This window comes from Anser cygnoides, chromosome 8 (assembly GCF_040182565.1).
Source record: "Anser cygnoides isolate HZ-2024a breed goose chromosome 8, Taihu_goose_T2T_genome, whole genome shotgun sequence".
Taxonomy (NCBI): domain Eukaryota; kingdom Metazoa; phylum Chordata; class Aves; order Anseriformes; family Anatidae; genus Anser; species Anser cygnoides.
Window position 1 is genome coordinate 3,856,297 of NC_089880.1, and position 19,890 is coordinate 3,876,186.

Here is a 19,890-nt window from a genome sequence, read left to right on the forward strand (position 1 = left end):
GCAAATTTATGACCTTGAATCAGCACTTCTAGAGTACTAAACCACTCATGAGGTTTATTGTATGGACTACCCTTTCATATATGACGTAACTTTCTATAAAACTCCAGGATTCAAGTTAGGATTAAATACGCATTTGGTGACAAGATATCTGAGCGTACATTCATGTATTTAAACAAGAAAGTTCTGAAACCTAAGGTTGATAATAATGACCATCTGCATTTGGGTTTAGGAAATGGATTTGTGTGTACATGTTCATAGGCCTTTCCTGCTAACATCTGCTTTTGGATATACAAACATTCATGAAATATTTCATATGGGCCAGGGAACGTGGCAGAATACACGGTTCCCTTTCTGCCAATTCTCTGGGTTATGCTGTAGCTACAGCAACTGCTCAGATGGATGAGTAACACTGAAAAGCAGTTATTGCATTAAAAAGACCACTAAATATTCATCTGTGTTCTGAAGCTTTTGAGTTGAGAAGAACTGTGGATAATGCTGTGCACTGTAATTTCTTGTCTCATGTCTCCTTTTCATTCATTGTATTTCTCTCTTTTAGGCAAGATTCAAACCCTAACCAAGGCTTCTGTGAGACCATATGCAAGACATAACATGGTAAGGGAGATCTCATTCAGCCTACAGCTCTGCCTTTTAGTCTAAAATGAACCTCCTTGTACTACTTTCACAGGCAGAAGGGAAGCTGGGAATCTGAACTAAAATCTTGGCAATTACCTCTGTATCTCCAAGCAAATTGTTATCATTTAAGTTGCATTGCCTCCCCATTAATTTCACTTACAAGTTTCCCCACTTGAAAAATGTGGGGCACATTTCTTTTAAAAATGTGGCTTCCATAGGATTTGTTGTTCCTGTTCATTATCTTTTCTTCTCACCATTGAGCAAGCCCGTGGCTATGCCTGGCCTATTTTCCCTTTAAAAATGCCATCAACATGCCATGGAGCATAGTGGTCTCTAGAGTTTGGAAAATCTAGCAGCATAAACCTTGGTCTTCAGTGATGCTGTAGATAAACTCCACTCCCTGCTTTAAGCTAAAATTGCTGTGTGAGGTAACAGCCCTGGCAGGAAAAGCAGAAACGGTATTTCCAGCAGTAGCAATTTCAAGTTCATTATGCAGAGCTTTCCCTAGAGACCATTTTCTTTGTGTTTTTCTTGTTCTCGTTGCTTCTTGCTTGCTTAAACTGACAGCAAATGCCTGGGTTGATTTCCACAGGAGCACATTTTCTATAGTAAAAAATGACCAGGAGTTTTGAAGAAAATGAAAAAATAAATCTTAGATAAATCTGTCTGCTATTGATTAAATAGAAAATATCCCTCTTGCATTCAGCATAAAGATATAGCACCATACTGCATAGCAACTTCTGAAGATATAGGAGAAAGTATAGCAAAAAAAATTACTTTCTCAAGAAAAGAAGGGAGGGCAGTAAGTCTTTTTCTGGTAAATTTTGTTTTTAAACAATGTACTCTTTAAAAAAAATCAAAATTTTAATACAGTTCTTGGTATTCATGGCCATTTACAAAAGAAAAATATCAGTATAAGGTTATATGTTTAATTGTGAAATATTATTTAATGATTTCTTTGCAGTATGGCTATATGCCATGAAACAGTAATGTTAATTCTGAAAGGATAGATATCCTTTACTGCTCTGTGATACATTGCATACAGTCAGCATGTAACAATGGTATATGTTGCTCATTTCATAATGATGTTAATGCTGTATGAAAGCGAGAGGCACATATTAACCAAACAGTTATAACTGGCGAGCTTCAAGGTAACCCTGGGAGCACGAAACCACAGAGACCTTGCCAGCTTTGTCACTCACTTCTCAGTGTCTCTCCTTTTTCATTTTATTATCATATAACAATAAAAATGAAATGTTTAAGTACAGTGTCTATAAAGCCTTCTCCCTCCCCTTCCCTTCTTTCTTTTCCTAACTGAGCAGTTGATCATATGTGTAAATCTCTTCTCCTCTAGAGTTTGCCTGCGTCATCTGACAGGCAGCGTCTGCATGGCAGCACCGTCACCAGTGCTGGAATCCTACACACAATGCCTGAGCAAAGTTTGCTTATGTAAAAGATCATTTTGAGAAGTAGTCACTGGGCCCCTGCTATTCTGAGTGCAGTTAAAATGGCCTTGTGCCACCACTGCAGAGGGCAAGCCATGGCGTGACAGCTTGTCCAGTACCTGATGCTCTGCAGAGGGGTGAGCAGGCACTTCCAGGGGGAAGCACTGGCCCCCCATCCCCTACTCATGTCTCCTGAATGTTTTGTACCACTGAGACACGAACGGTACCCGGCTGCTCTGTACTGTAGTTCTTCAGAGGATTAGAAATGGCTAGGGCACAAGGAAAGCAAGCTAAGTAATGCTAACATGGCTGTTTGGGGGCCAAAGAACTGTCTGGCACTTGGCTCCTAACTATCCAACTGCTGGCACAGTTCCACATTACTGAGAAGTTTTCTTGATGAACACCTTCCTAGTAGTAAGGTAGTAGGTAAAAGACTTAGGTGAGAATTGTTTTTTCCCATGTAACAAAGCTTTTCTAATTTAAAAAAATAATATCCAAAAGCAAGAAATGTTAGCTTAGAGAAAATTCCCATCATCTAAGAAAAACTAGTTAATTTGATCTGAAAATGGTGACGGGGAGAGGAAAGAATCAATTCAAATCTGCCTTCTAAAAGCGCATAAAAAAAATCAATTCATATTCCAAAAAGTAAGATTATTTCAGGCTGAAATACACCAGATAAGTTATCTAAATGAGAAATTCATGTAAGTGTTAAATTCTTCTCATTTTCTTTTCGCCAAAAAAAAATTGAAGATGCCATTATCCAAAGTTTCCAAGCTCTATACTTCCCTCAACAAATAGACCTAGTTAGGAAGATGGGTTTTAATCTGATCAAAGAGCACTTAATTTTACTCTCTGGATCTATCAGTGATACTCAAAAAAAGTTGCTGTTAATGTAATTATGTCATTAGCGAATTTGAAAAGCAACTTTACATCAAAATTTTCAGCACCTTTTTTTCAGGTGCTCAGCTTCAACCTTTAAAATACCATAATATTTGCAAAGGAAGAACAAGCATGTTCAAAACCCTATCATTTATCTTCCTTATTAGAAGATGAATTCCATACAGCATCACTGCAACATGATTTTCAAGCCTGCACCCAGTTGTATCAATTAGGTCTTCCATTTGACTTCAAGTGCTAAACGTGAAAAAGACTGTGTCTCCTTATGGCCTGGCCTTGGAAAACCCCTTTGTACTTTCTTGGCTATCCAAGCAAGCAATATTATTTTTTTCTGTCTGTTGAGAGAGATTTGTTTCTTAACCCTTCTTTACATGTTGAAAGCATTATTCCTTGATGAGCACAATACCAGTGGTAATGTTATCCGTACCAACAATCACTTCCAACAGCTATGTAACTTCACGCTTTAAACCCTAGGTAATCCACACAACTCCATTTTCCTATTCAAGATCAACATTCAATTGCAAAATTCAAAATAAATGGTCTTTCATCCCTGTTTCAATAAAAACCAACCATGTAAAAGGCATCTCTTAAAGATTCTGGTCACAGACTAGTGGTTTTACAGTCAGTATATGACTGGAGCCAACTGTTCTCAGAGCCTCGGAGGAAGGACACTATCTGAATTTCCTGCTTTTCATATCGTCCTGCTTCTATCTCACTTCTACTCAAGGCAAGCTAGATTATGCAGACATTATTCCTGAGATCAGTTCAAGGAAGTCCACTTCCACTGAAATGCCATATTCATCATACAGCTGAAACCAAAGGGCCAAATACCCTATCAGTATAAGCACCTGGGTGTTCTAATGTAACTATGGAAAAAACAGGCTGCACATATGATTAATACCTGAAACTCCACAAAAAATGCGTTTTGGCTTACTGTGGTAAAATATATGTATGCAAAATCTACACCTGTAATTGTTCTTGACTTTGGTTTATTACGGTCCATTGCTATTTGATCTATAATGATAAATTTACGTAAATAGCTCAATAAAACAATTTTATACATTTTTATTAAAAACTAGTTTTGCAATAAAATAGCTTTCTTTGAAAGAATGTAACTAACTCCACTCCAGTTATAATGACCTCTGTATTAGCTTCTCTTCCTCTACAATTATTTTAAGCCAAACAACCACATTAAGGTCATTACCTTTTTCTAGTTAAAAATTGAAGGTAACATCCCTACTAAATTTAACAGGGTCTGGATTAGTTGTTAAAATCAATGGCACTGTAGAAAAAAAAAAGCAATACTGCAGACAAAATGGGAAGATCAATTTCAACTATGAATCTCATCCCAAGAAGATATTAAAATAAAACCAGGAAGCCCTACCAATTTTAGAAGGGAGCAGTGCTACTTGTTTGGGAAAGTTTTAACAAGTCAGGCAAATTAGAAAGTAAAATCCAAAACTGTAATGCTCACTCGTAAGCATATTACCTTAAAGTCACCCTTATTAAATAGTACTTCACAGTCTTCACACTGCAATTACAGCAAAGGATCCAGGTGGCATTAAAAACGAGTTTAAAACACTTTAAAAACCATTGCATGCAAAGCATTTATCTAGAACTGTGACTTCATTCTGAGCTCTCACATCACTTGTACAAAATACTTACATTCAGCATAGAAACAGCAGTAAAACTACCTAGTAAGCAAACCCGTATTTCTAGTGCCCATGAAAGCCAACACACAAATGAAGAAACAAAAGCTTTCAAAGCAAAATAGGGACCACACCTTGTATTGACCATTCCATGACATGCAGTCCAAACGAACGAAACAGTTCCAAACCTGAACTGACTTCAAGAGACACACAGGAAAGGACACTAGAGATGCTGATGAGTGAGAAAGGATCATAAAGGAAAAGAGAAATCCCTCATCTAGGCACCCCCCAAACAACTAATAAGCACAAACTGAAAACAATCCTGACCATTCACCTGACCCTCTGTCTTCAGTCTTGAAAGCTGTAATTTGACCGTGTGCAATTATTTCTCCTTAAGATTGTTATTGTAATAAATGGATATATTCAAGCAATGTTTATTAGAAACCGAATCTTAATGAAGACACAGAAATGGGAGCAGAGAACTGTTTATGAGTATCAGAGGCTTTAATGATTATTTATCTCTTCGTGTAACAGTGCAATTGTAGGGAATGAGGCAGCAAGCTTCTTCACAGAGCATATCCCATTTGTCTTTATTTGATACGTATTAATGTAAAAGCCACATCTCAATAATGATTCTGTATATACTGCAGATCAAATATGGGGCATTTACTTTACAGTTTTGTGCAAATACGATTTGCACCACTCTCATCGCTCTTTCACCTCTGCTACACAATGTCTATTTTAGTGCTTTTGCCACAAATCCAGATGGCTGCAGATGTGCAGCTGGCAACACTATGTTGTCTGACCCTGTTTAGGAGTTTACACAATGCAGTGCTTGAATTAGGAGGAAGTCCCAAGTGCCCTCATTAGCACAGCAGCCAATGAGCTGAAACAGGAGCAGCAAGAGTGGGAAATTTTAGCAAAAAATTCCTAGTACAGGAAATGCCTACAAGACAGAGGGGGGATTGTATACTTTGCTGTGAAGACAGCAGAGTATAAAAACAGCTCTTTTAGGCATGCAATGGTATTCTGAAATCTAACTGCAAAGTCTATAAGCCAAAAAAAAAAGGAAAAAAAAAAAGCCCAGCTACTCTTCGTCAATATGTGCCTGTATTTCCTTCCACTCATAAAATAGTGCATATTGGTTTACCTTAACAAGGATCAACTCCTTTGCATAGAACTCTAAAATAATACTAAACATGTTGCTGGCTTTATCAGATATCTCCAAAAAAAGCTCAAGTGGTAAGAGAAGTGTTTTAAGGATGAATGAATCTATTTAACAATTTTAGATCTTGCGAAGTTTTGACACTACTTTCTTCAAGGCAGGCTTTGTAAGAGCTGGCATTTGTCTTCTCTGTGAAGACAATAAAGGAGTATTTGATAAAATACATAGTTGTTATGTAAATGTATTTACATATATTGTGTTTTTAATCAGTGTTGGATATAATCTCTCATTATTTGAGAAATTTAAGCTTTCGCTAGAAACAGTTCAAAGCATGCTGTGTTGAAAGGTGCTATCACCTGTTCAGTAACAGAACAACCTTCTTAGTTATTCTGGTGTGGTGAATGGAATTCTTTCAGGATTTTTTTTTTCCTATTGGCATTCTAGATTAAAAATGTAAATTAAATTATGGATATAAACCAACCACCTAAATCTGATCATTTTCTGACTGCATGTTGTGCATGCACACTCACATACTTAAAATATATATATATATCTTTTTTTTTTCAGAAATAGACTCTGTTTTATGATTTCTTCCACTGTAGAAATCACACAGCCATCACAACTGAATTCATAAACAAAAGAAATACCTAGTAAAACTGCAATTCAATCAATGGCTCCATAAAAAGATTCTATCAGCACCATGCTCATTCACATATATTGTTCCATCTCAGGAAAGCCCTACTATTCTAGGTAGCACTGAATACCAAGATATTTAATTAACAATTAGTACATACCTAGCTCTCATGTAATTCTTTCCATGCATAAATCTTGAAGTGCTTTACAGAGAAGCCTAGTTTGACAATTGCCACTTGACAGAAAGGCAGTAAAGTCTTAATCTACATCATGCTTGGGTGGCCAGATCCTTCTAACAAGTCAAAGCCTGACACAGCTCACAGCCCAGCTCTGGACATTCAATCTGCCAGCTGCAAATGTCCACAGACTACTTACATACCCCAAGGTCAGTCTGCCTACAGATAGATCTCTTCTGCCTTTGCTAAATGTTCTGGAAAGAGTCCCTGTGAGTAACTGAAATGCTGACATCAGCTGAGCATGAGCACTTGGCAAGGAGGACCGTATTGGCTAGGCTATCCTCAGCATCACTCACACAAGCGTACCTGTGGCACACAATGCAGCCCCAGCTCCTGCCTCCTCCCTTGGGCCTCTCAGATGCTCAGACTCATGCCTGTTGAACACGCAACAGCCACAGCCTTGAGAGCAGCCTCATAGCAGAGCCCAGATACACCAGACGGGTCCAAGAACACCCACCATAGGAGCAGGAGAAGCAGAAAGTGTGATGTGGAGAGGCTCTGAACACTAAGCTCAAACTATGTAAATACAATCAAACCACTAGCATGTGCTATAACTGCCTGACTGCGCAGTCAGACACCAGCCAGCAGCAGTTCGACCACAGGCACCCCCACTTGTCAGCAGAGCCACATTAACAGACAATCCACACGCCTGCCCTGTAACATCCAAACAGGCAGTATGTATTGGCTGGTCTTAATTAAAGCAGATCAAACTAAAATACTTCACCTCATCCTCCCCCTAGGCTGCAGGTTGGCACGCGGTTGGTTACTGCAGCTCAGCTGACCCATAATTAACAAATCTTTAAGCAGAATTAATTCAGTCATGTCTGAGCCCTAAATTGGTATGGACAGGTCACAGAAATCCCTGTGAAGCCGAGTTCCACTTACTGATTTGTGTACTTAATTCTTGATTTACAAAGAAACAAACTACAAAGTGACCAAATAAAATTATCATAATATTATTCAGAGATTGAATGACAAAAAAAAAAAGACTCAAATCCCTTTAGAGACAGCATGAAAAATACCAGCTTAAAACAACCAATGGTTTAAAATGTTACGTTATATAGAGAAGAAAAAAAAAAAAGAATCAAAACAGCATACTGTTGGGCTGACTTCTGTTCTTACTAGTTTTATTTTTTTTCTCCCCCAGAAATACTCTAGTTTAGCAATGAATGCTTTCAGACATACTCCTTGACTCTACATAGTTGACAGGCAACAAGTAATATTTGTAGAGAAGGAAAAAATGCTATCCATAAGATGAAAACCTTTAGAACGCATTCATATTGCATTTATAATTAATTGTACATTAATAAATATGTATAACATATTAATTGAGTACCATATAATTATTATATATAATATTAATATATAATATAATGATATAATATACTGGGTAACTATGATACATTAGTAAAATACATGCAAAATTATAGGTAACACTGTATGTTGTCCAGAATGATAAGTAGAAGTTGAATTCACAGCTTACTGATTTTTCACTAGAGTTTAACCAAGGGATTGTTTGTTTGTTTTTTAGATTTTTGGTGCCTCCTAACCAGGAACTAGCATCCAGGATCAAGATTCAATTTTGAAGAGGTACTGAAAAACATTACTAGATTACAAGTAGATCTTTGAAATACATTATTATATCCAGTAATTTTTCTTCCGCAGTTTTCTTAATGCTTTACATTATATATAATTATATTCACACCTGCAGGCCAGGTGAAGTGATCCGAACAAAACAAGGCTGCTGCTGATCAGAGGTAGAAAATGCTGTTTTGCCTTTCTACTTCTTCAACTGCAGGTTTGTTGTACTGAGTATGTACATGAGTATTAAGACTAGTATATTCAGAAAGGATATTCATCATTAAAACAGCACGCCACGGGATGTTTTCTGAGTACTGGAGATGTGGTATATCCACCTCAGCTCGGCTATTTACTTATAATCTACACGGTACAACACCTTAGCTAAATAAGAACCTTTTCATGATGAAACCAAGGCCATGAAGCACTTCAATGTACCTGAGAGAAGCTGCAAGAACATTGTAGAGGTTTTTTTTTTTTATTTGTTTTGTTTTTTAAAAAAAATCACAGTGATTAAGGCTGAAAAACACAACTAAAGCTACTTACGTTTCTACTTTGCTGGTCATTTATTTTGCATCATATGGACACCAATCTCTTCAATCCTGTATGATGTACACTGAGCAAGAACTGCTTGGTGTAGCAACTGATTATTACTTCAAGCCTACTATTTCAGATTATAAACAATGCATACAAATTCCCCAATCGTATGGTGCAGGATCAGTTGGATTAACATTTTCTCACTTAAACATAAGTGCATCATTTATAGGACAAGCAGGCATTCAGCTGTTGCAAACAGAACCCTGTCCGCCTTGTTCACATCTGCTTGCCACTTTACATCCAGAGTCCATCCAGGGATGAAACATATGGACCTGAGATTGTTAGTGTTTGTAAGCTGTGTGCATAGCAAACACAGCAGAAATTATAAATTCAATTGGAAGTACAAACATTACTTCTGCAGGCACTGTTCATGTAAGCCATCACAGCACAAGAGGAAGACAGACAGATAAAGAAGGACTGTGGAAAAAAACACACAATGGTTCTGAATCTTTTATTGTTTCTCCTGGTTACAGCTCTGTTGGATTAGTGGTCATATGCTGGGATAAAAACAGCATCAGACTATCAAACCATGTATTTGTCTTGCTATGTGCCCCAAAAGGCCAATACTGACATCTGGTACACAAAGTTACTGCAGACCTTAACAGTGTGATTTATTTTTTATTCTTAAGTAAAGTTGCAATGCAATTATCCCTTCACAAAGGGAGAACACGATATAAATAGCCTCTCAGCATCAACATCTTCTGCCAGCCTTCCTCCCTTCCAAAAAAGTGGTTTTCTTAAGTCCCCAACTTTTGCACATTAAAAATAAAAGCAGCAATAATAATAATGTGAAAATGAAGGAAGAAGACTACCAAACAAAAAAGGTTGAACTTGTGCACACAGGTTGAATGAGAATTATGATGACAGAGAACAAAAGGGCCCTTCAGGAACAACTTGATCACAGAGTAAACAAAGTATTCTGGCAATCACTTCTTCACATAAAGTCTTCACAGCTGTCAAATGTGCCAGCAAGAGAAGGACACACAAATAAATTCTCGCTAACCAAAGATATTCCAGGACTACTGACACAGGTTACATATCAAGAGGCAGAAGACAGTACCTCACACAAGGAAAACCCTTTCTATTTGATTGCAGAGGACAAAATTGGTGTACCCAATTTATATGAGGCTGGATGTTCCTTTACTTTGCTCTAGAAGATGCATATAAAAATGAACACTTGAATACCTCACTACATATTCTTAGATTTTTTTTTTGCCCTGTAACACAGAGCTGCTGACAACTGTGCATCCCTGCATTATTTATCTATCAAGTTTTCATGATTTCTTTCTGGCAGAAGTGACAAAACAGCTTAGTTTCCTTCAGGATGCACAGAAACCACTTGTACTTCAAGAAGTAGAACAGGAGAAAATTCTTTTATTCTGCCCCCATGCTTTGTTTTTTTCCAATAGTATCAAAGTGTCCACAGAAGCTAAAGTAACTTGGTATCAGCCAAGAAGCAGAAAATTTCAGCCTAAAATAGATGGAAAAAACATTTGTGAAGGTGTTGCTTTTTTTTTTCCTGAGGTCAGGAATGAAAAGCATTTGAAGTTCTCAGGTATGAAGGAAATTCAGATTCCTGGCACAGCAAATTCCCAGAGGACGCTTCCAGAAATATTTCTTTTTCAGAACTTTAAGTTGTGTTTTTCCCTTAAGTTATAACAAACAGATAACAGAATGTTTTGATGTCCCAGCCATGGATCCCAAGCCAGCATCCTTTTTCATGTACAACACTAAGTTATATCAGAGTAAAGTAATTTCAAAGTGAACTCTACAGCTTAACTAAAGGCTACTCTGACAAGAACATTTTGAAAACGCAGTCTGACAAAATCAGATCAGTCCCTGATGCCACAGCACATGGAATCATAGGTGCAAGAAGGAAAATAGGAACTAGCAGGTTCAAAAAGGAAGAGGAAAACAGACACAAGCCCAATCATATCAGCCCTATCTACATGCTGGAAACAAGCAGCGCATCTCCTTCAGGTCTTTGCACATCCTTCAACTACAGTCTTGAGCTGCTCAGGCCTGGATCTACCAAGAGATCAGCAAAGACACTGAAGAAGAGAGACATGAAATCTGTGCTGATTCTTCAAAAGGAAGCTTCTCTTTCTCATTATTCACAGAATTATCTTGTTTTTTCTTAAAGCATCAGGATACAGTAAATTCAATATGTGACATTTCTCACTTCTGTCTTTTTTTGCCATGCTTCAAAATTCCTTCCTCAAATGTTCAGTCAGGAAAAAAAATACTGACTAAAGCTAATGTGAAGGTTGAACGTCTGATTTCTTTACATTCATTCCTTGCTTGGGATGTGCCAATTTAAAGATTCATCCAGTCTACTTAAAAAAATACAATACAGTACTTTGCCTGTATTGCAGATATTTTTTTCCATGATGTTATTAAGAGGATTATGCTAAAACAAATCATTCTCTAATTGGTTTACAGAGAATATATGAATATGCTAGGAATTCATCTAAGCACATAAAAGTGTATATTTTATGAATAAGTGCTATAATCATCTGTTTGTTACTTGGAAATAAAAACAAACATCATTAGCATAATAAAACTGTTTACATATCTTAATGAAAATGTGTCATTATCTCCTCCTGGCTTTTATAAACCAGTCAGCATACATCATAGGTCCTATACATTGAGTTTTACACCAATCATTTATTTAAATATTTTTTCCATTTTATGTGATGCATATTAGTGTATGTAGCCATTGACAGAATCCTTGAGCACAGATAATAGTATTTTAGAGAGGTAAAAATTAGTAAGATCTATCAGAAAGAAGTAATGCAGACCTGATCACTCTCTAGATTCTGAAGCAGTTTTACAAATCATTTCTAACTGGAAGCAAAAGGATTACACTGACGTATATTTCCCAAGCTACATCTGTCATAAGAAGTCTAAAAAAGCAACCAGCCTACTGAGCAAAAAGTGGCACTTTGGGAAATGGCTTAAATAGCACTGAGCTCTCAGCTACCACTTCTTTCTTATCGAATATTTGAGTAGACTCAAATAAAGAGCACATTGCTCATTACCCTCACATTTGATTTAAAAGAAAAAAAGTATTGAGAATTCCAGCTATCACTGCCGCAGATAGTAAAAGCACAGGAATGCTCAGACAGCACTCCTCTCTCAACCTGAGCCACAAAGACAAATGGGAGGACCTGAGCGCATGGCGAGTACTGCCTCTGTGGGAGTCTGTCTTCCACCATGGAATCTCCTACTTAGGGCTTTTACATTCTTCTGATAGCAATTTCAACCCCTTCTCCATTTTGCAGAACATTTTACTGTTAGTCTGCCTAAGACTGCTGATGTAAACACATCCACTCACTCAAGGCACTACTTTAGCTATGCCTGAAGGTAGGACTTAGGAGACCTTCCACAAATAATAGCCTAGCATTGGAATGGAGCATATGTTTTGTTACATGACAAGCTGCTTTTATTTTCAGCCTAAAAAACAACAACAGCAACAACAAAAACATTCAGGCCCTCAAAATTCTCCAGTGGAAGAACTCATAGCTACAGATTTAACAGATGCATATACCGCTCAGAGATAATCCATCACAGAACACAGATTGAAAACCAATGATGTAATGTATCCTGCTTAAAAGATTGGAAACCATCTGGAAAGAGGGAGAGGAAGAAGCTCTTTTCATCCCGCAGGACGACTGCTGGATCTCTCTACAGGCTTTCTACAGTTGCTGTTATACCTATGAAGTTATAGGGACTTCAAGCAGTCGTGGACAATAAATTGATTACTATTGAAGTGAATAGCTCAACAAGTTATCTTCTCTCTAGCTACTACATGACCCAAGGGATATTTGAAATATTAGACAAAAGACTATAGATATACAAATTCTGTAAGCCCCAAGTGCAGAGCATGAAACTCCTTTCCTTTAGCCCCAGTTTCACTTCCCTGTAGCAAAGCACCTGCAAGTCAAGCATTACAGTTCAGCAAGCAATCTCTGCTACTGTGCAAGGACTCCATTTGCCTGCTCAAAATCCTGCAGATCTATGACTGACAACCAGCTGCATCTACCCTGGGATGACAGGGGGCAGAAATGAAGGCCAAGCGGATGGACTCAAGAATGGAAGTGTGGCAGCAATGCTGCAGGAGCATGTTACTAGGCAGCACCATTTGAAAGATTAACCTGAAAATTTTCAGGATTAGCGTTGTGCTTGCAGATACATCCCTGCCAAATGACCCAGCTCATTACTTACGTCTCAGCACGTGCATGTTTTTGCCCTGTGTGTGGACACTTGACTGCATGGCTGGACAAGTCTGCTACTGTAGCTCAGTTGTGGCACAGGAGTTTTGGATGAGCAGCTGTGTGCCAGCCTCACAGCAGTAAGACACCCATTACTGATGAGATGCTTACCAAGATGGATCCTGCTACTGGCACTTTATTTTTTTCAGTTTTTGAACAGCAGGTATGTGGGAAGAGGACAGTCACTTGGAAAATCCAATTATTCTCATTCTAGAGCAACCTGAATAAAATTCAATGCAAAGGAGCCCATCATTGAGTCATACTAAGGGAACCTGGGTTACCTTGAAGCATATCCTGTCTCCAATTTGACAAGCCCCAATTCAATAAAAAGTTAGTTACCCTGAACATCAAGATAAAGACTTTCTGATACTCTATTTCAAAGCACCCGAAAGAGCATTTAACTCCACATGCCAAGCTAACAGAAAGTAATAAATAAATATTACACAAAATGGTACAGCTAGATAGAAGCTTTGGACTAACATAGCATTATGTCAGAACAACGGAATGAAAGAGGAAAATTTGGAGAAACACTCCCACAAATCATAGTATTTAATAAACTATTTTCCACAACAACAGTGATTTTGCAAACACGAGTATATTTTCATTTGTATAAATACATTTTTCCATAGGTTTGTCTTTGCATCCTTACAAACAGAAGAACATCTTTGTCGCATTTGTTTTCATGTTTCAATTATAGGAAAAAAATACACAGAGCACATATGTTCAAACCTCCATAGATTAGATAGAAATGAATAGAACAGAATCTAATTCACCCCTGTGTAATCTTGGGAAGGGAGTTTCACTACCGCTAAAAGCATACAAGTAGCTTTGGTGAAGAAGTATCACCTTCACTGCTTCTTTCAATGAAAGCCAATTTTTATACCTTGCCTGATTGAGCAAGAGCTATCCCATGGAAACACGAAGCATGGGAGGATTGCCCTTGGAGAGTCAGAACAGAATTTTGCCTGTAGCCTGAATTTTTTTTCCTTTATTTAATAATGTTAATGATTAGATTTCGTGCTATTGAAGTCAGGAGACCTCCCCAAGGCCAAAGTCTACATTTTATAAAATAAAATAAAAGGTGCAAAAGTCACCTGCAATGTGACTTTCCATGCCGTGACCAACCGATGCATCTCATTTGCCTGAGGAAGTGGAACAGGGAGAGGAAGAACAGTAAACCATCGCTAAATTCCATTATTAGGTATTTACCAAGGCTAATTACAAGACTGCCAAGCCAAAATGTCTTGGAGATTTCTCTGACGTAATCATCTAACACCCGGGAAATGAATGGAAACTACCAATCCGTTTTGCTGACACACATTAGGAAGAAGAGATGCTCATCATAAATATCCGACACACTGTATAAAATGTCCTAAGCCAAACAGAAGAAATATAATTAAAAGTACAAGTGCCACGCGCAACAGAAAAATACTACCAACAAAAATCACTTTAAAATCTCAACAGAATTTGAGGATTAAAAAGACCAAGAAAACAGATAAATAAAATGGTCAACTAACAGATATTGTAACAGAAAGAAAAACTGAACCAAATAGTTGTGACATCTTTTGCTAAAGATTAAGTCATTCCCCAGGGGAAAAAAAAAAAAAAAAAAGAACAAACTTGCTATAAATTATCCCAATACAGCCTGATGTCTCAAACACTAAGGCTGTGCATGAGATTTCACAGTGGATGCCATCTGAGACATTGGTGCACAACAGAAGTGTCTGCAGTTAACCACAGTATCAGCTTGATGAAGCTTTCTGTTCTCATATTTTAGATAATTTCCTGAAAAGGAATGAATCAGTGAAACTAATAACCACTACCTTAAGAGGCCTCCTCTTACCGTAAAGGGGTTTGGTTTTTTGATTTGTAATGATAACAGCTCATTAAAGCAAACTCTTTACAAGGAGTTTGTGTACGTGTAACTGTGTGCACCTGCTGAGTCTGTATATAATCCATCCCTGATGGTTCAGTACTCCCATCTCATTCCCCCCCGCCCAGTCTTTGCTCCACAGGATGGTCAGGGATTATTAAATGATGCTAATGTTCTCATTATCTGACAACGCAAATAGTGCATTCAGCTATTCTCTTGTAGCTTTTTTCCCCGAAGCGAAGAAAACCAATAAGACTCATTTTAGATATATCTTCTTAAACAAGACCGACAGAAGATCGTACTAAACTAGAGACCCAGGTTTAGTTTGCACCCCCATCGGTAACTGTGACATACGGAACCGACTAAATCAAGCAGAACTGCTCCTTGCTCCTTTCACAGGTCAGCCTACTTTCAAAATAAACAAACAAACGAACCGTCAGAGGATTTTTTTTTTTTTTTTAATTAGCTCTGGGTGAAACATCACCCTACGGCTGCCAGCAGCCGGGCTTCCCCGGGTAGTCCCCGTACCTGCGACCGCCGCACGCTTCGATGGAGGCTGCACGCCGGCAGCCGGGCAGGGCCCTTACATAAACGGGCGCTAAAAATAAATGCCGCGGCGGGGGGCGGCAGCGGCCGGGGCTCGGAGCCCCCCCGGCCGCCGGCCCTCCCCGGAGCCCCCCGGCCGCCGGCGTTGCCCCCCGGCCGGTCCCCCCATCCCTCCGGCGGCCGGGGCGGCGGCGCGGGGCGCTGCTTACCACCAGCACGGGCACGCCCGCCGTCAGCGAGTAGAGGAGCACCGGGGGCACGGCGCTGCTGTCCTCCGGGCCCGGGTAGGGTTTGCGGTACGCGCCCTCGTAGCAGAAGAAGCCCTGCACGTTGACGGCGAAGGTGTCGGTGTACTCGAAGTAGTAAGCCAGCATCACGGTCCCTGCCATGATCACCATCTGGAAGTAAAGCATGCTGCTGAGCGGAGAGGGCACTCGCATGGACGGGGGGCTCCGGCGGCCGCGGCAGCCCCGCTCCCCGGCGGCACCCACCGCGGGCGGGGGCCCGGCACCGCCACCGGCACCGCTTCGGGCGGGCGGAGCGCGGCGGCGGGAGGGGCGGCTCCGCTCCGCCCCGCCGGGACCCGGCCCGAGAGGAGGAGGAGGAGGAGGAGGAGGAGGAGGGGGAGGAAGGCGGCGGGGAGCCCCAGCGGAGCGTTCCCTCCGCGCCACGGCAGCGCCCCCGCACCTCGGCCGGCGCCTAAATGGAAAGATGCTCTGCGGTGCGGGGGGCTGCTGAAGGGAGTCGTGGCCAAAGCTTTCACTGAACAGCCACAGAGAGAAGGGGCGGCTGGGCAGTAGGCGGTCACGGCCCTAGCAGCAGCCCCGGCGAGGAGAAGAGCCGGTTTCAGCGCTGGGAGAAATCACCCAGGTGACCCCAAAAGCCTTCCACTTAGAAATCCCCACGGGCACAGCGCCGAGAATACACGGTGGCCAGAGCGGACACGGCTCCACCTGCATAGGGGCTGCTCTGCCCTCCAAAAGCCAACAGCTCAGAAGTTCCTTAAAGGTACTCCTTCCACATGCCAAAATGTGCTATGGATGGTAACAGCCTGTAAGAGATGCCTCGGCCTGAAAGATTCCCCTCGGCTTACTCACTAAAGGCTGGTGGAAGTAGCAAAGGGGAGCGGATAGCCCTGTTCTATAACGTGTCTTCATTCTTCCAGCGCAGTACTTTGGCCTTAACTGTTCGCTTTCCTCCTCCTTTGGGAGAGCTGTGTTCACCTTCAGTGATGTTAGTCTCCATGTATCTATTTTTAATTGGCTCTTGAAGAACACACTCTTCGTGTCTGGATTCCACTTCTATTTTTGTGTGTTCTTAGCATACTCCCCAGAATAACCCAAACCATGCCATTTGCCTTGTGTTCACCAACTGTAACTGGATAGCTCCGTACCTTTGTAATTTATATGTAGTGAGACATGAGACATCTTGTGGTGAATTCTGCCTAGCACAGAGTTTATTTTCCCCACTTCTTTAGTGCAAAGTCTACTATCCATTACCCTACATGTAAAAACCTTAATTTCATCCTGTAGGTTGCACGCAATGAGCCACGCTGCCAGCTTATGAGGCCTGATCCAAAGGCCAAGGCCACCAGCAGAACTGCAGCAAGCAGCACTTGGCTCTTGAGCTGTATTTAGGTAGGTGCCCCAGAGGAGCACTGACAGCGCCCCAGGATTGCCATGGCTGTGGTACAGTAGTACACTGCTGAGTTATGAAGTTCCAGTATCTAGCTAATAAAATACTTCTGAATTTTGCTGTCTATTACAAGCCAACTTCTGTTTATAGATATTCCAAGGGAACTATTGCACATAGGAATTAGAGGACAAAGTCCTGCTTTACAAAGTGCTGTGAAGCAACTTTCAAAATCCCTGAAGGATTTTAGAAAGACTCTATAGGTCACGTAGTCAAACCAGCTAGTGCAGGTCCTGTTAGATCAGGTTGCTTAGGACCACGTCATCACCTGTAAAATATCTCAAAGGACGGAGATTCCACAACCACCCTGGACAAGAAGTTTCCATGGCCAACCACTGATACGTAAAACAATTTTTCCATACTCTAAACCAGAATTTCCTGTATCCCATCCTGGGCCCACTGCCCCTCCTCCTGTGTCTGGAAACATAAAGAGAAGAATCTGACTTTCTTCTCTGCAGCCTTAGTAGATGTAAGAAATACCCTTGGCCTTCCCTTGTTAAGGCTAAAAGAAATTGCTAACACTTCTGCCTGTACAGGAACACATCCGTATCCTGAGTGCTCTGTCTTTTGTGCAGATACACATGACAAATATTATATCAAGTATATACTGAATGCCATTAAATGAAGCACAAACTATTAATTTTTTTTTAAAGAAGCATTACAGTGAAGGGAGACTTTGTTCATGCTTCTCTTTTACTCTACAAGTGACACTATTTAGACTTCCAGTCATTCAAATACATGGTGTGGTGCAACAGGCAGGAATACATCTATTTGGCTGAATCTAGTGTCCCATGCTTCAGACACTACAGGGGAACTTGCTAACAGAACTGCAAACCAAAGAACACAGGATTTAAGTCACAGAGGAGTTTTAAAGTCAACTTCATTGACAGAAGACTCAGATCATTGATGAAAGAAACTTAAATAAATAAATAAATAAATGTCAGGCTCTGTTTTTCATTCAAAAATAATGGTCGACTTGATGCTTCACTGAGGAATTAAGGGAATTAATTATTCTCTTTCTCCAAACTCCGATTTTTAGTGCAAAGATCATCATGTGAGAAAAGTAGTCAGGTTGCCTCACTGAATACCAAGGGGCTCAACTACAGGGTGGATGACCAGATTCCAAAAAAAATTTAAAGCAGAAAGTAGATAAAATTTATTTTTTTTTCCCCCTCTTTGAAACCCCTGTAGATCTGTGACTGTTTCTGCAGTGGATATTAGTAACTGTGAATTTGCATATATTGAATGCATTTTCCTTTTTGCCCCCAAATATTTACCTATTGGCATATCTGACTAAGTGAAACAGTCTAAAAATTGCATGGAGAAAGCTGTTTAAAGTTACTGTATGCCCATCTACTATCTGCTTTTGTTACTATTAGCAACATCTCCCAAGCTGCAAGATCTGCTATCATATAGCCTCTTTTATAATGGATTGCATCAGACTGTGGACCTGTAGATATTCATGCACAGTCTGGATGATGCAATCTAACGTAGATTCCCTATCTGCCATGTTAACAGACACTACAGATTGGTTTGTCTGTTTTATTACTTTCCAGAATAACATACATGGGACACAGAGTGGTTCTGTACGGGCAATTTCTCAGAGCTTGGAAGGAGACAAAATTTTTTTCTCCTGTGCCTATATACAGTGCTAGATTGGTATTTCTGGCAGTATTGCACAACCATCGCAGCATTCCCAAAGGCACTAATAGGGCATATAAAAGACTAGGGAAGATTTCTTGCTCTGTCATTGCCCTTGTTATTTTTAATGGCATGTTAGTTTATTTGCATATTGCCAAATGACTGGTTCAGAACTGAAAGGCTTAGTTTCTTGTAGCTGATAATTTAAAATTTGGAATAGGCTCTGTCTTACTTGCACCAGTTAAAAAACATATGTGGACTTGATGCTTGCTGCCGTTCTCTTCATAGAAGTTGTTTGTTGCACTATGTAGAATACAATTTGTTACAGTAATGAATTTATAAAATGCTTAGGAATACATAGGTAAGGCAGGTCCAACCTCTAAACAATGCTTGGAGTGTTATGAAAGGCAAAAAGACTATAATATTTAATATTTAATAAAATATTTATTTTAATTTTCATATTTATATGTTGAGAATATTTATTTTATGAGAATATTTATCTTAATTTTCATAAACAAATTCCCGTTGTTGCAAACATACTTTATAAGTGTGGCCTGCACATCAATGGCTTGCATTCATGAATATGCAGTTAGCTGATCAAGTAATGCCAGAGCTACTCTTTATATTATAATGAACATGATATTTATTGGTTGCACAGTTAAATATGCAAGCATGTATTAAAATCAAACCAAAACAGAAGCACAAGAACACAATCCCCCGTGACTAATGCAGTCAGCTAAATATATTCCACAATTACAGTATTCCCTGCTGATTTGTATCGGTGATGCACAATGACAGCAGAACAGTAGAAATACAAGCCCAGAACCAACAATTTTTGTTTCAGAAGGCTATTGGTAAAATCGTCAGTTGAAACTTTGATGACAGACAGACGGGTTTTGAAACTAACTTTCTTGGAAATAGTTCCACTCATCTCAGAGCAGAAGTTCCCCTGATAGTCCTAATACTTTTATCTTATTTTCATTCGCTGCTTAATTTTAAGTGAAATATCAGCTCAAGAAACACAACGTAGA

At 39.7% G+C, this 19,890-nt stretch overlaps 1 protein-coding gene across 5 annotated transcripts in view; it reads right to left on the reverse strand.

Annotated features, from left to right (window-relative positions):
- The window catches only part of PLPPR5 (phospholipid phosphatase related 5), a 97,798-nt gene that overhangs the window by 62,827 nt on the left and 15,081 nt on the right, over positions 1 to 19,890 (reverse strand). Inside the window, exons 1-3 of one of the 5 annotated variants that reach the window (XM_067001938.1) lie at positions 16,214 to 16,228; positions 15,736 to 15,924; positions 14,202 to 14,249 (exon numbers count right to left, since the gene is read on the reverse strand). In XM_067001938.1, coding sequence (XP_066858039.1) covers positions 14,202 to 14,249; positions 15,736 to 15,924 — 237 coding nt within the window. In that variant the 5' untranslated portion in view covers positions 16,214 to 16,228. Of the gene's footprint in view, positions 1 to 14,201; positions 14,250 to 15,735; positions 16,070 to 16,213; positions 16,229 to 19,890 lie in introns of those variants that run through there. The other 4 variants (XM_067001939.1, XM_067001937.1, XM_048067232.2 and 1 more) reach the window with 4 other exon arrangements.